We start from the raw sequence: 13454 nt of genomic DNA on the forward strand, positions 1-13454 counted from the left end.
GGTGTCAGAATAGTGGGATGTCTTGGAGGAACCTTTCCGGACCCTGCGGACGGTGACTGATCATCCTGGGACTTCGTGTCACAGCCCTGCCCCGCGATTGAGGGTTGAGGGGCCGACCGCCGGGCTCGGAGGGGGACCCCACTGACATCTGGGAAAAGAACTCAGTGGCATCTGAACTCTCTGGTAAGAAACAAATTCTTTGTTAATTGTTAAAAAAGGAAATTTAACAAGTTTGGGGTATTTGATTATTGTGATCAAAAATAATTAGAAGGGTTTTTACTGCAAATTGGGCCTCACCATGCTGGTAGATCTGTCCCTGTGGGATAGCGGCGTGATTAATGAAAGTGAGATCGGACATCGGGCGGAGATCGAGACCGTTGTTACAAGTGAGATCTGGCGTTTAGCTGAGATCAAGACCTTATACAAGTGAGATCTGGCGTTTAGCTGAGATCAAGACCTTATACAAGTGAGATCTGGCGCCTGTCTAAGATCAAGACCTTTTTAATACGTTCGGCTAGCTAACTGCGATTTACTCCCGGGAGGGGGTTGAAATCAGGGGGCTGTACAATTTACTTCCAAAAAGAACCTGAAATCCAGGCTGTGCGATTTACTTCCAGAAGGAGGTTGAAATCATTTTAGATTTACTTCTAAAAGGAAAGTGAAATTGTGTGCCACGAGAAATAGAGCTGGAAAGCTTAACTTGTCGATTTTAGGTGAAAAATCGAAATCTGTTGGAGACGTCCGACAGATTAATAGGTACCGACAAAGTCCAGGGGAAGTTTTTACCAGCATGGGGACGTCTCAAAACAAAGTACGAAGATATGATAGACCGGTGTTTTGGAATATGGGAAAAAAAATTATATGGAAAAAGAAAAAAAAGCATGCAAGATATAGGAAAACTAATAAAGTATCACAAGTTTCTGAGGGAAAGGGAATGTTGAGTGTTACTAGGTAAAAAAAAATTGAAAGAGTTGATTGAGAAGGCAGAAGGAAAAGCTGTTTGTTTTTGTGAAAGGAATGTGTGTGTGTCGTGTGGAGACACTGTTGATTGTTGGCTCAGGGAGGCAGATAAGAGGCAAAGAGGAAAATGCTGCAGAGGCAGCTGGCATGAAAAATATGAAAGGGTGAATGAAAGAGTAATTAGCACTACTAATCCTTTCTATACATCTGTTTCCATACATGTACCGCCGTACCATCACTATCCCGTGGCTGAGCTGCGAGCCCTGAGAACTGACCCAGACCTCAACTGCTACTGTCCCAGAAGACCTCCGACCGCACCAACGAAATTCCCACCTCGAACGAGTGGAGGACATCTGTTTGAACTGGAGAAATGGACATTTAACAGACATTTTGCTGTGTGCTCAACATGTTGAAGACAAGCTGACAGCAAAGCACGAGCAAGACAAGAAGAAAGCAGAAAACGAGCTGCACATGGCTCTGGTATAAGCGGCCAACCAAAGATCCAACCAAGACCTGACAACCAAAGATATCGCAAGTTCAAAGGCGACAAAGGTGTCAAGGGTGAGAAAGATACCAGAAGATGGAGAAACTGGAATGTGACGGATGGCGATGAAATCTACAGAGCCTGTGGTGTACATGACGAGAAACTGTACCAAATGTCTGCGCTTGCCACCGAGATGGACTTTTGGTCAAGGATTGACCCGAAAGGCGCAAACCAACAACGGAGCTGATGTGCGGAGAGGGAAGAGCAGAATGGAGAGGGTCTGGGCAAGCAGCCAACAGCTACAGTAAAGGGAAGTGAACATTTTTTACTAACATGTTTAAATGCAGACACATTTTTATACACACATATTCACATACACTGATATACTGGCTCTCTGCAATGAAGAAAAAGCTTGCATTTCCCACTGTAATTTTGATCACAGTGATGATGATCATTTTTCTGATGAAATGGCATTGTTTTTTTGGTAATGAAGCATTTTTAATATGACAAAATATTCTATGTTGATTGAGACCACTTTGGTTGAGTTTTTTAGCTGATAGCGGAGCTAGCAGATCTTACATACGACCATGTGACCTGCAGTGTGAAATACCTCTATCAACCAAATTTCACAAGTCTCTGTCTGCATCTGGTCATACAGTGGTTGAGCGATTTACAGCTCCTCTGACCTGTGAGACAGAGGGGGGTAAAATTTTCAGACATGCATTTGTTTGTTCACCAAAATGCCCCGTTCCCATCCTCGGAAGGGATATTTTGTGTAAACTAAATTTGATTTTAACGGCAGATTCCTCTGGGGTGAGAGTGATTGAAGGGGAGGAATTTTGTCGTTTACAAATTGAATCACAAGAGCCGAAGTGGGCCTATGAATGGCTGATTGAAGACAATGAATGGGCTAATTAAATTTGCAAATTGGCTAAAGAACGTGTTAAACCTTTTGACAGTGATATGATGTCTCCTGGTGAACTGCATTGTACGTCACATGTCGTAATTGATAGGGATGATGATTTTGAAAAAGCTTGGTTTGAGAAAGATGAACAGGAAACTTTGAAATTGGAGAAAATGTACTGGAATGGCAGTTTTTGTGCAGTTTCAGTGTCTCTGTCAGAAGAGCAGCGTTCATTCTATCTCTTGTCAGCACAGGCTGTGCCTCAGATATCAGTTTTCAAGGGTAAACAACAATCTTGGGCTGATTTAGGGCCGTTTGTGAAGCAGTGTGTTGAAGCTGATGACTGGGAGAATAGAGAAAGAGGGATGGAATTTATCAAAAGCGCAGAAGCATTTAGAGTAAACAGTGAAACAAAAACAGCTGTTTCAAAAACTGTGACTGCTATTGACAAAGTGTGCGTGAAGAATTCTTGCATGGTTGACTTTAACGCTGCAGACATAAAACCAGCTTTAGCAGAAATACCCAGCGAACTGTGGGCTAAAAGCAAGTATGATGTTGGTTTGATTAAAGGTTGTGAGCCAGTCACAATCACTGCAAAATCTGATTACAGACCATGTCAACAACAATATCCTTTGAAAAGGGAAGCCATTGAGGGCATTACCCCAGTATTTGAGGCTTTACTGAAACAGGGTGTTATTGTACCATGCAACAATTCTGAGGTTCGCACCCCTATTTTTTCTGTAAAAAAGATAAGGGATAATGGGATGCCTACAGAATGGTGTTTCGTACAGGATTTACAAGCAGTAAATGCAGCTGTCAAACAAAGGGCTCAATTAGTTCCAAATCCGTACACAATTTTGTCACAAATTCCTGAAAAATCACAATTCTATTTACTGGTTGATCTGGCACATGCATTTTTCAGTGTGCCAGTGGACAAAGACAGCCAGTTTTGGTTTGCATTTAATTTCAATGGAAAAGGCTACACCTTTACACGTCTGTGTCAGGGTTTTACAGCATCTCCAACTTTGTACAATGAAGCGTTGTTAAGAAGTTTGGAACCTTTGACCCTGACAGCTGGAACTGCTTTGCTACAGTATGTTGATGACTTGTTGATATGTGCTGAGGATGAGGAGACATGTGTGAAAGACACTGTGACTCTCCTTAAACACCTGGCTAAGGAGGGCCACAAAGTCAGTTTGACAAAATTGCAGTTTGTTAAACAAAAGGTAACATTTTTGGGGCATGTCATTACACCACACAGTAAATCTCTGTCTGAAAAAAGGGTTAGTGGTATAAAAAATGTACCAAAACCGCTGACAAAAAAACAAATGTTGTCTTTTTTTTGGGAATGTGTTCATATTGTCGCACATTTATTCCAAATTATGGAATTTTGGAACAACCCCTGAGAGCCCTAACATAAGGGAAGGGGATGAAATCAACTGACAAACTAGAGTTGACAACAGAGGCAGAGCAGGCATTTGTAAACATGAAGTTACAAATGGCTGAGGCCCCTGCATTGGGTTTACCTATACCAACAAAACTGTTTGTTCAGATGGTAGATGAGAGAAATGGGTTCATGTCATCATTGCTCCTACAGGATCATGGAGGTAGATTGCGACCTGTGGCCTACTTTTCGAGCAAACCTGACCCTGTAGCAGCAGGCCTGCCACGTTGCTTAAGAGCAGTGGCGGCTGCGGAAAAAGCTGTTATGGCTTCAAGAGATTTTGTTGGTTATTCTGATCTGATATTGATGGTGCCACATTCTGTGTCCATGATACTTCAAAAACAAAAAACATTGCATCTGTCAACAGCTCGCTGGCTGAGATATCACACTATCTTGTTAGATATGCCAAATGTGACTGTTAAACGATGTACTGGTTTGAATGCAGCTACTCTTCTTCCTACTGAGGAGGATGGGGAAGAGCAATATTGTTGTTTAACAGCACTTGAACAGGTGTGTACACCACGACCTGACCTCTCTGACGAACCACTTGAAAATTGTGACAATGTCCTCTTTGTGGATGGTTCAGCGTTCAAAGATCCACAAACAGGCCAGAATAAGGTTGGTTACGCTGTAACAACTGAATTTGATGTGATGGCTTCTGGTAAATTACCAGGGCACTATTCGGCACAGGCCGCAGAGCTCGTGGCGTTGACAGAGGCATGTAAATTGATGGCAGAAAAAGAAGCTACCATTTACACTGACTCTAGGTATGCATTTGGGGTAGCTCATGATTTTGGGGCTCTGTGGAAACACAGAAAATTTCTAAAGTCTGATGGTCAACCAATACTCCATGCTCCTTTAGTGGCAGCGCTGCTTGATGCGATGTAACTACCTGACAAACTGGCCATTTGTAAATGCGCAGCGCACACTAACAACAAAGATTCTGTTTCTGCAGGTAACTCCAGAGCAGACGCAGCAGCAAAAGTCGCGGCGTCCCGAGACGAGGACAACTCTGAATGTTTTCTGATATCTGTCGATAATGACAATGACGTGTGTTCTTCTTTGCAGATTATGCAGACCTTCGCGACGGGGTTGGAGAAAAAACAAGTGGAGACAGTCTGGCTGTGTGATGAAAGATAATGTGTGGAAGTGTGCTGAGGGCAGGGCGTGTTTACCAAAACATTTTTTCCAACATTATGCGAAATTACTTCACGGTAAAGATCATGTGTCAAAAACAGCAATGGTTGTGCAAATGAATGAACTGTGGTTCACAAAGGGGTTCACTACATTTGCGGACAATTCCTGTAGGCGATGTGTAATTTGCAACACACATAATGTGGCCAGAGCGATAAAAGTTCCACTATCATCTCATCCAGCTCCAGCAGGGCCTTTTGAATATTTGATGATGGATTTCATTGAATTGTCCCCATGCAATGGGAAAAGGTATTGTTTGGTGATGGTTGACATGTGGTCAAAGTGGGTTGAAGTTTTTCCAACCTCAAAACAAGATTCGGCTGCGGTAGCAAAAGCGTTACTGACTGAAATCGTGCCGAGATGGAGAATACCACAAAAAATAAGCTCAGATAATGGTACTTATTTTGTTAATGAAGCAATCAAACAAGTGGGCCAATATTTGGAAAATGATTTGAGAACACATTGCAGTTACCATCCAGCTTCAGGCGGAGCTGTCGAGAGAGAAAATGGTATTCTGAAAAACAAATTGGCAAAATGTTGTGAAGACACAGGGCTTACATGGGTTCAAGCTCTACCCATTGTCCTGATGTACATGAGAATGAGAAAAAGACCAAAAATGAATTTGAGCCTGTTTGAAATTCTCTTTGGCAGACCACCGCGTGTAGGTGTGAATGGGGGTAAACAGCAGCTGCCCTCAACAGATGTGTGTGAGGATGACATGTTGAATTACTGTAAAGAAATGTCTCATGTGTTGTCCAATGTTTGTGTGCAGGTAAAGGCCGCATTGGGGAAGGCAGCTGACAGACCACTACAGACCACTAGGCCTGGCGATTTCGTGGTGATAAGGGACCTGAGGAGGAAGAGCTGGAGAGCGAAGCATTGGCTGGGTCCATTTCAAGTGCTACTGACCACTGAGACAGCGGTGAAGGTTGCGGAGCGGGCGACGTGGGTGCACGCTGGGCACTGCAGGAAAATTCCACCACCTGAGGAGGATTCTGCGAGGGAGTAGGAGAGAAAGAGGGGCACTGAAGCTGTCTGAAGGAAAAGAGCAGGCTGATATCTGAGTGAAGCAAGGTCACAGCTGGGGAGAAACAACAACAAAGTCAAGAGGTGTGTGTGAAACAGTAACTTCTGAATACAACACCAAGCAGCAATCAGACGGAGGAGAAGGCAACCAAAAGAGAGGTGAATAAGCTGTGCTTGACCATCACATTAAGGGTCTGAAGATGGACGAAAAGATTGCTGGCATCCATTCTCTGTGCAAGTAATGTGTGGTCTGAGGAGAACAACACTGGCATTGCTGCTAGTGTCACCTTAATTAACCTGATTACAACAAAACATTACTGGCATTGTAGTTGATATGAGATTGGCCGTAAAAGTGCCTAAGAACGCTAAACAACTCATGGCTAGATTGGCTGTCATTTAAGTGGGGAAACTGGATCTACTGGGCCTTTACTATAGTTTTACCTGTATTGGGGTGGGCCTGGTGATATTATGTTGTCTGCCATGTATATTGGAATTTGTATCATGGTCAGTTGGCAGACTAATTACAGCTACATCATCCCTTCAGATGGTAAAGATGGCTGTCAACAAAGAGGGTATGAATATTGATATGGGGGATGAATTTGATTATGACTTTGATGATAGCAGCAGCTATGTGGATATGAACAAAGAAAAACCGTAAACTGATTGAGAACAGATTTAGGTGACGGCTGTTACTTAATTGAGAAAATGTTAATGGATCTGACTTTTTGTTCGAATTTTGAGACGACTATTTGCTTGCTTACATGTATTTTGGGTCTTTCCAAAGAAAAACAGCAAACTGCATGAGTTGTATGTTCTGTAACAAGTCTTAAAAGAGTGATCATTTGCATGAAAATCGAGAGAAGAGTAAAAATGTGATGTATGTTTAAGAGTACAGAAACAACAACGTGTTCCTATGTTTATGAGTATTATAATTGAATTAACAATGAAGAGGGTTAGTAATTTTAATTGATTGACAAATGTTTCTGAATTTTGTTGTGTGAAATTAATGAATAATGTGCAAATAACAGGCAATTTCTGTGATAGAAACCTCTGAGGGGTGACTGAGAGTCTGACTTCGGTCAAGAGCGCAATAACAGTGATTATTCGTTTAGCCCGGCTCCCAGGGAAGAGGGATGTTTTGAAAAGTAAATCTTAATGGGGAAACTATATTAAGAAGAGGGTTTGAACATCTCTAGTGTATTAATGTGTGCAGAAACCTGTTAAATGATTTGTGTAACCAGTGTGATTAATGTAATTGGTATGATTTTTTTGTAATCAGCATGATCAATATAATCAGAATGTGATTTATAACTAGTGTGATTTTAGAAAAGGTGAAAAAATGAATTTGATGATGAGTTATCAATGAATGATAAAAAGAGAGAAATTGTAATGGAAATTCATTTTTAGATGAGCTTTATATGGTAGAAACTTGTCTAAGACTCATTATTACATGTGTGTGTATCTGTGTTCTCCATATGTTCATCATAAAACCTATGTGTACATTTTTATAGATAACTATATTTCTTTAGGTGAAAGCTTTTTCATTATCCTAAGAAGGATGTGTGGTTGTTATGAGCATATCGCACGAACAGCAGAAGACGCCTGACGTAATTGTAGATGAGGCCTTATTGGGAGTTGACCTCGTAAGCAGTACAAACCAGATAAAAGGGTGAACACACTTGACTTCAGTATCTCACTCTGCAGAAACTGTTGTTGCTGTATGACTGTGATCTTCTTTATAAAGAATAAAACTTGTAAAAGACATCCCGGGAAAGACTTTGTTTCTTGACCACTGAGAGAGCCTCCTTAGAGAAAATAGCCACTACAAGCAGAAACAAACGTCACACTTCATTTCTCCTTTAATCATTGAGCTGCTGGATTTATCAACAGTTGATTCAAGATTTGACAGAGATTCAGACAGGATTCAGACATTTCCATGTTCATCATCACATTCTAATATCAGCAGTGGATTTGACATTGACTTTTATTATTTGTGCTCAAACAACAGAGAAACAATGAAGAAGATCAATCTGTAGACAAGAATGAGCTGATCTGAACACAGCAGCATTCTGGAGGACACTTCATCAACATCAATGATCACACTGATGAAGACTGAGACACACACACGCACATAACAGTGAACACATACACACGCACACACATGCACGCACATAACAGTGGACACATACACACACACGTTCCCCTTCGGTTGGGGAACTCAAGTGCTATAAGTGGATTTGATGTTCTAAATCCACGTATGGGAGATTCGGTTCAGAAGCTTCTTGTCTGAAAGAGTATTGAACGGGCCAATGAAAGCAATGAATTGGCAGCATAAGCTTGCGCAGGTGTGCTGCATTGCCAATTAACTGAGCATATAAGCACACCTGGCGCCAGCAAACGCCGTCCTTTTCGCTTCAGAGGCTTTTCTGATCGAGTTCATGAGGGTTCCTCTTGCTGAGCTACAGCCACATCGAGCGAACGAGTGTCTCCCGGTCCAGAGCGAGTCCACGCAGCGGCAGACGGTCGAGCTGGGTTTCTCCCTTGCCTGGCGTCCCTATGGGTCCGGTCCTCCAGAGCGGTGCGTATTGTTGCAAGTTTTCCTAAAAGAGCGACACAGTCGTGCAGCACGTCCTTTTCAGGATGGCGCTCCGACTGTGCGTTTCTGGTTGCGGGGGTTTCCTGGCTCCGGATGATGGGCACGATCACTGCATTACATGTTTGGGGGTCCAGCATGTTAATGTGGTGCTAGGGGGCGGTTCATGTCGTCACTGCGATGCCATGACTGTCGCGCAGTTGAGATCGCGGCTAACTTTCGTAAGAGAGCGAGCCACCCCAGTCGCCTCCTGCTCTGCAGCGGGCGCTCGGGCAGATCTGAGGGTTCCAGCAACAGATAATCCGCCGCCTAAGGGCTCGCGGACCTCTCGCTCCTCCAAGCGCTCCATCCAAGCTTCGGGTAATGGGAGTGATCCGTCCAACCAGACGGTAGCTCTCACGCTCGCTGACACCGGAGATCAGGTGTCCTCCGCGGCATCGGAGGGTGGGCTTTCATTGTCCGACGATGATCCGGACCCGCTTGCCCCCTCTGGGCAAGCGAGCGCCGTCAAAACGGATCCTGAACCGGACATGTTGGCCGTGCTTTCTCGGGCTGCTTCGGCCGTCGGGTTGGAGATGGTTCATCCCCCAGCCCCGCGGCCAGACCGACTAGATGGGTGTTACGTAGAGGACCAAAAGGCGAAGCCTTTGAAGCCTCTCGTCTCCTTCTTCCCGGAAGTGCACAATAGCCTCACGCAGTCCTGGAGGGCACCTTTCTCTGCCCACGCTGCATCCACCTCCGCCCTCACCACCCTGGATGGTGGAGCTGCCAGGGGGTATGAGGCGATCCCGCAGGTGGAGCGCGCCGTTGCGGTCAATCTTTGTCCGCGTGGCGCCCCTACTTGGCGCGGTCCGCCCCGTCTCCCGTCCAAAGCCTGTAGGTTATCTGCCTCCCTCGGAGCTAGAGCTTACAAGGCTGCGGGCCAGGCAGCTTCCTCCTTGCACGCGATGGCCACCTACAAGCGCTACCAAGCGCAGGCGCTGGCCGAGCTGCACGAGGGTGGTTCTAACCCAGGCTTGTTACACGAGCTGCGCACCGCAACCGACTATGCTCTCCGGACTACTAAGTCCGCCGCGTGTGCGCTGGGGAAGACGATGTCCACACTTGTGGTCCAGGAATGCCACCTCTGGCTAAACCTGGCAGATATGCGCGATGTTGACAAAGTTCGCATTCTTGACTCGCCCATATCCCAGGCTGGCCTGTTTGACGACACCGTCGGTGAATTCACCCAGGAGTTTAAGGCGGTGAAGGAGCAGTCAGATGCGATGGGCAATGTCATCTATCGGCGGGACCGTAAGCCCGCTCCGTCCCCCGCCGAGCCATCCACCTCCGCTGCTCCTTGCCGAGGGCACCCGCCAACGCCCGCTGCCCCGCCTCCGGCGAAGCGGGCGCGTCTAACACGCCGGAAGCCGGCAGCCCCTCCTGCCCAGGGCGCCGCTAAGTCTGGTAAACGGACCGCGAAGCATCCCTGAGACAGGCCATCTGGAGAGGAGAAAATTTGCTCTTTCCCCGCTGGAGGGCGGGGCCCATATCCCAACGGTACTTTTCAGTGCCACCAAAGATTCAAACAAAGAGCATTTTTCCCCTTCCCCAGATGTCACAGCTCAAGCCCTGCCAGTCTGGGACGCGATGCCTCTCAGCTCGCAGGGTCTGCATGCTTTGCCAGCGGCTCACGGGCGCTGGGGGGACGGTCACCCTTCTCCCAGCCCCCAAGCCCCCCCTCCGGAGTCAGGGTGTGGAGCCAGAGCGAATCGCTCTCCTCCAGCTCTTCTGTGGGACCCTCGCACTCCCCGGATCAGCACATGCGCTCCACGCTGCCCCTCCACGGGTATGTCAACGATTGCTGCGATGACGTCATTAGCGAGGGCTCTGCCTGCCTGGTTAGAGCGGGCCAGTCACTCGCGGTGGCTCATACGCACGATCAGACTCAGCTACGAACTTTAGTTCTCGAAATGGCCTCCCAAGTTCAGGGGCGTGTATTACACCAGGGTCAATCCCCTGTCCGACCCTGTCTTGCGAGAGGAGATTGCTGCCCTCCTGGCGAAGGGTGCAATCGAGCCGGTACCTCCAGCTGAGATGGAGAGCGGGTTTTACAGCCCGTACTTCATCGTACCCAAAAACAGCGGTGGGTCACAGCCAATCCTAGATCTGCGCGTCTTGAACCGCTGCCTTCACAAGCTGTCGTTCAGAATGCTTACGCAGAAGCGCATCCTCCGATGCGTCCGCCCTCAGGATTGGTTTGCTGCCTTAGACCTGAAGGACGCGTATTTTCATGTCTCCATTCTTCAATGCCACCGTCAGTTTCTGCGGTTTGCGTTCAAAGGTTGAGCATGGCAGTACAAGGTCCTCCCCTTCAGGCTCTCTCTGTCTCCGCGGGTCTTCACCAATCTCGCGGAGGGTGCCCTAGCGCCCCTTCGGCTCGCGGACATCCGCATACTCAATTATCTCGATGATTGGCTGATTTTAGCCCACTCACGGGAGCAATTGACTGCGCACAGAGACGAGGTGCTCCGGCATCTTCGCCTATTGGGGTTGCAGGTCAACTTCTGAGCAGCTCTTTGTCTGTTATGGCGTTCGCAGCAGGGAAGTGCCGTGTCCAAACAAAGATTATCCCACTGGATTGTGGATGCCATTTCATGTGCTTATTTGAGCAGAGGTCAGCCGCGTCCCCCGGGAGTGCGTGCGCACTCCACTCGGAGCGTTGCATCCTCTTGGGCATGTGCACGCGGTGCCTCTTTAACAGACATTTGTAGAGCTGCGGGCTGGGCGACACCCAACACATTTGCAAGGTTTTACAATCTGTGAGTGGAGCCGGTTTCCTCAAGGGTGTTAGGTAACTCTTGGTGATTGAGGAAACAACTCGGTGGGGTGTTGTATCACGCTTGCGGTGCCTTTTTCCCTTACACGGAGAGATGTGCACCTTCCTGTCTGTCAGTAAAGTTCCCCGTCGGTGAGCCCTGCAGATTCCTCCGAGGCCCCCAGCACTGACTCAGCGGAGGAGTCACTTGCTGGCCCACTACGTTAGGTCTGCCCGCTGGTCAGCCCGCGTTTTTGGGTATAGGTGCCAGCTATGTGCGATCCCCACTGGTGATCCCCCTCCCCGGGTGGACCCGTGCCTTCCCTATCCGCTAACCACCTTCTTATGCGCACTCCCCCTCCTTAGGGTTGGTCCATATGTAATTCCATTTGTCTCCCTATTGGGTAAGGATGGTCTCCGCAGCGTCCTCCCTACCGCGATTGCACGCTTCCCAACGTACAGTCGTATTTCCTAGAATTATCTAGACGCTAGCGACTCCCAAAAAAAATACACCTATTCCGTAAAGCTTCTTTTTGAAGTGGGGATAAGTTAGGACCAAGGGCACGTTGGAGGACCACGCCTTCCATGATTTGAGTACGTCACGCTTGCCTGACTGCCCTCTCATCGGAGGCGTTGGTAAGGTGCAGTCATTATGGCGCTTTCAATGGCTCCCATACGTAGATTTAGAACATCAAATCCACTTATAGCACTGGAGTTCCCCAACCGAAGGGGAACGTTCGAGGTTACAGAAGTAACCCTTCGTTCCCCGAGGAGGGGAACGGAAGTGCTATACTCCGTCACCATAATGACTGTCCCATAGCTGTTTAAAAGTCTCTTCAGCTTAAAAAGGATGGCGTTTGCTGGCGCCAGGTGTGTTTATATGCTCAGTTAATTGGCAATGCATGGCGCCCATACTTGGATTTAGAACATCAAATCCATTTATAGCACTTCCGTTCTCTCTCTCTCTTACACACACACACACACACACACACACGCGCACGCACGCAAACACACACAAACTTTCTCACACACACACATGGACATGCACACACACATACACACTGTCTGTCGTGCACACACACACACACACACACAAATACAAACACGCACACAGACTTTCTCACACACACACACACAAATACAAACTCTCACACACAAGACACTCTCACACTACACATGCACACACAGAGCAGTGAACACATGCACGCACACACACACACAAACCTGCACACTCTCTCTCACACACACACACGCGCGCACACACGCACGCGCTCTCTCACACACACACAGACAGACACAAACACAGACTTTCTCTCACACACACACACTGTCTGTAGCACACACACACACACACACAAATACACACTCTCACATGCACACAGTCACGCACACATACTCTCTCACGCACAAGCATACATGCACACACACACACACACACACACACACACACACACACACACACACACACACACAGCTGCTGACTGCTCCTGCAGAGGATTCTGGGTAAATCTCTCGTCAGTCTTCAGTTCAGTTTTACTGATGATCCAGGATAATGAAGCCTAAACCCAGGGCAGAGCGGCTCAGTGAATGTGGTCTGGACTGAGTGGATGAGCCTCATTGTGTCTCTATAGATGTTGTAGAAGATCAGAGTTCCTGCACTGTGATCCACAAACACTCCTATTCTCCTGCTGAGTGGCTTCACTGGGAGATCAGTGTCTCTGTTATTGTGCCAGAATATGAAACTGGAAGAATAGCAGCTCAAACTCCAGGACAGAGCATTATATCCAAACAAACACTCATAACCTCTTTTTTTCCTCCTGATGCTCTTATATGACACTGATATACACACACCAGCATCTCCACTCCAGTCAATCTCCCAGTAACAGCGTCCACACACACTCTCTCTGCACAACACCTGAGGATAATGATCAAATCTGTCTGGATGATCAGGATACGGCTGATTCTCTCTCACACTCTTCACCTCTCTGTTCTCCTCAGACAGTTTGAGTTGAGTGTGTGCTGTGTTTGGATCCAGAGTGAGGAAACAGACAT

At 47.0% G+C, this 13454-nt stretch overlaps 3 protein-coding genes and 1 long non-coding RNA gene across 5 annotated transcripts in view; 3 read left to right on the forward strand and 1 right to left on the reverse strand.

The window, feature by feature from the left end:
- Positions 1-10077, forward strand: LOC148680357 (uncharacterized). The gene is made up of 2 exons (XM_088650463.1): positions 1-183; positions 5759-10077. Exon 2 carries the CDS (start codon positions 8653-8655, stop codon positions 10075-10077), a length of 1425 nt encoding a protein of 474 aa, XP_088506589.1. The 5' UTR covers positions 1-183; positions 5759-8652.
- The window catches only part of LOC148680332 (uncharacterized), a 406127-nt gene that overhangs the window by 119910 nt on the left and 272763 nt on the right, over positions 1-13454 (forward strand). The window lies entirely within an intron of this gene.
- Positions 1-13454, forward strand: part of LOC148680346 (uncharacterized) — a 209191-nt gene that overhangs the window by 35569 nt on the left and 160168 nt on the right. The gene's annotated exons all lie outside the window — the stretch shown is intronic.
- si:ch211-199m9.3 overlaps positions 7441-13454 on the reverse strand; it is a 21328-nt gene continuing 15314 nt past the window's right edge. For both annotated transcript variants that reach the window (XM_088650138.1, XM_088650137.1), the window contains one exon: positions 7441-13454. In XM_088650138.1, the coding sequence (XP_088506264.1) occupies positions 12925-13454 (530 nt within the window). In that variant the 3' untranslated portion in view covers positions 7441-12924.

Source organism: Danio rerio, chromosome 4 (genome assembly GCF_052040795.2).
Source record: "Danio rerio strain M-AB ecotype USA chromosome 4, GRCz13ab, whole genome shotgun sequence".
Lineage (NCBI taxonomy): Eukaryota > Metazoa > Chordata > Actinopteri > Cypriniformes > Danionidae > Danio > Danio rerio.